The sequence below is a fragment of the Gavialis gangeticus genome, unplaced genomic scaffold (assembly GCF_001723915.1).
Source record: "Gavialis gangeticus isolate Ggan-Ray unplaced genomic scaffold, GavGan_comp1, whole genome shotgun sequence".
NCBI classification, from domain to species: Eukaryota; Metazoa; Chordata; order Crocodylia; family Gavialidae; genus Gavialis; species Gavialis gangeticus.
The window spans coordinates 25,497,439-25,500,148 of record NW_017729033.1 but is presented as its reverse complement, the minus strand read 5'-3'; the positions used below and the strand labels follow the sequence as shown (position 1 = coordinate 25,500,148).

General features: G+C 46.1%; 1 protein-coding gene across 4 annotated transcripts in view; it reads right to left on the bottom strand.

Moving 5' to 3' along the window:
- LOC109303775 (peroxisomal acyl-coenzyme A oxidase 3-like) overlaps positions 1-2,710 on the bottom strand; it is an 85,670-nt gene that overhangs the window by 63,575 nt on the left and 19,385 nt on the right. For all 4 annotated transcript variants that reach the window (XM_019526028.1, XM_019526024.1, XM_019526026.1 and 1 more), the window contains one exon: positions 504-592. In XM_019526028.1, the coding sequence (XP_019381573.1) occupies positions 504-592 (89 nt within the window). The remainder of the gene's footprint in view (positions 1-503; positions 593-2,710) is intronic.

The window sequence follows — 2,710 nt, the reverse complement described above, 5'->3', positions numbered from 1 at the left end:
ATCATCTGACATCAACTTTGTTGGGCCAGCCACATCATCCAGATGTCTGGCTCCAGACTCTGAAGCAAGTTTTATTCTCCCTGCTCAATCAAGGTGTATGCTGAAGAGGTCAGAGAAAGTACTTCAAGGACATCCTCAAGAACAACTTGGAAAAAAAAGCAACTTTGTCATCAACTCATGTCAGACTATTACCCAGCACTGCCCCAAACAGAGGAAGAATTTGCTGCAAGGATCTCAGTGCTTTGAAACCTTATGATGACAACAGGAGATGGAAAAAATGGGCAGAAACAGTGTGTTGAAGTCTAAATTAAAAATCCAGCCCCACCCGCCCCATATGCTTGAAATGTGCTCAAGCTGCAACAGAGTCTGTTGATCCCAGATTGGCCTCATCAGCCATTTTTGGACTAACAGATTAGACAACCATTGAAGACAATTATCCTTGACTGCGGGGAATTGCCAAAGAAAAAGATATGTAAATATGGTGCTTTTTAAAATTAACTTACCCATTATCCAAGCCATTCTGCCCAAGTTTCTTTCCTATGTCACCTACCATCACTCCAGGCATTGGCAACAATGTTTTTGTATCTCGAATCTGTGTGGAAATTAAATGATACAATATTTTAGTCATTAGAAAAACTAAAGTTCTCAGTGACCTCTTTCAGACTGAAAATATTCCTATAGTTGATAATTAGATTTTTTATAAAAATCCCACTATTTATCATATACAGGAAAGTAGAATGCAATCCTTATGATTCACTCATTCATGACAGGGAACAAGTAATAAAAATTACTTGGATGGCTTCCCGTTTCTTGGTTTATTTGCCTCTAATTCCGCTATCATGGCCCAATGTGCATCTCTCTGGATGAACCCTCTAATTTGTTACACAAAATTACCTCCATATTATTGATTTGTCTCACAAATTTATTATGCGTCTCAGAATGAGCCCTTTCAATTGTATTCCTGAAAATTTGAAAATTTTCTAGCACAAAACCTTTCTGGTCTATGTGGGCATGACTACAAATTAACAAATCTGACTCCTTTCATATCTTTCTTTTTCCTGTCTTTCCCAGGGATGTGTAACACAGTCCATTCAGTCAGCAACCAGTCTGTTTAAGAATTTTTCATTGCATCTGCACATTTTCTAGTGGCAGTAGCTCTGATCCTCTATGCTGACCTCTGTGCATAGACCACTGTTCTATCAGATTAGCTTGTGAGATAAGGATAAGTATTAGTACCCTACAAACAGGCTTGAAATATTGGCTCATGTCAAGGAGGAAACTTTCCCAGGGGACTGGCCACAAGTTCTGAAGTCTATACTTCCATTAAAAAAAATGAAAATAGCATATGTATTAAGACACTTCTTCTAGCATCAGGTCCTTTACTTGTATTTATTTCATTTTTGTAAACAACCTTCTTCCTTTATTTACAGGTATAATTCAGTAACCATTCACCAATCCTAATTCCTAAAAATCTGATGTTGATGACTAGAAGTTCTTTTTTACTTTGACAATTCCCTGATCATCACCCCAAAAGGTCACGTAAACTGACTATGGTCTGGGATGACCTAGTGAGAGTTAGGCTTAAGATAAGTCCATATTTCAGTCCCTACTAATGTCAATAGCAGAACTTCCACTGCCTTTGATAGTGCTGTATTATTAGGACTAGAATCAGATTCAAATGGTCAGTGGACACCATGTGTCTGCAGCTCCACATTTGCAGCAGGGAAGGCCTGCACTGGACTCCACCTGGAAGCAGGGGCAGGGCTCCCTCTACTCCCGGAAGATTGCAGGGAAAGCACAGCCAGGAACAGGGGAGACAGCAGGCTCCAGTGTGGGGCTTCCTCCACTGCTAGGGCTGGAGCTACAGGCATGGGGAACAGAGCCATGGGGATAAGTCAAGTTCTGCTCCCTCCCCCCACACACACAGCACTGGCCAGAGCCATGCCTGTGCTGGGCATGAGCACCCTGACATACCCACTTGCTGCTGCTGCCAGGCAGTGGGCGATGCATGCCATGGAGAGAGTGTATGGGGGTCCCTACACTCCACTACCCACCTTCCCTCACACCCTGCCCAGCTGAGCTCTGCACTCTTGCTGCCTCTCTGGGGGGAGGAGGAGGGGGAAGAGTCCCCCCCAGCATGGAACAGAGCCTCCCCCTGCCCCCTGCTCCTGCTCTGCAGCCAGGCAGTACCACAGGGAGTGGTAGCCCTGGGGCAGCAGGGGGGAAGGGGAGGAGGCGGAAGAGTCCCCATCTAGCACCTCACAGAGTCCCCTTCTCCACCCTGGGAGGAGGAGGAGGGGGAAGAGTCCCCCACCAGCATGGAACAAAGCCTCCCTTCCCACCCTGAAGGACAACCTACCCAGCATGGCCCCATTAAGGTGAAGGGGGCAGGGTCCCTGCCCACTGCCTTAATGGGGCCATGCCAGCCACTGTCTCCGCTAGGGCCAGTTCCTGCTCTGGATAGGGAGTGGAGGGGAGGGTCCAGGTCTGCTGTGGAACAGAGAGCCCCGCCCAGCCCAGAGAGCATGCCGGGATGCCGGGGGTGTCTGGTTTATCTTAAACCAGCCAGGGGACTGGGATAGACATTGCATAAATCAGTTTGAGCCAAATCAGTTGAGTCTGATATACTACATGCAACTGGGTTTATCTCAAACCAGTTTTAGCCATTTGAAACTGGTTTCTGTGCACCAAATGTCTATTCTGTTGCAGA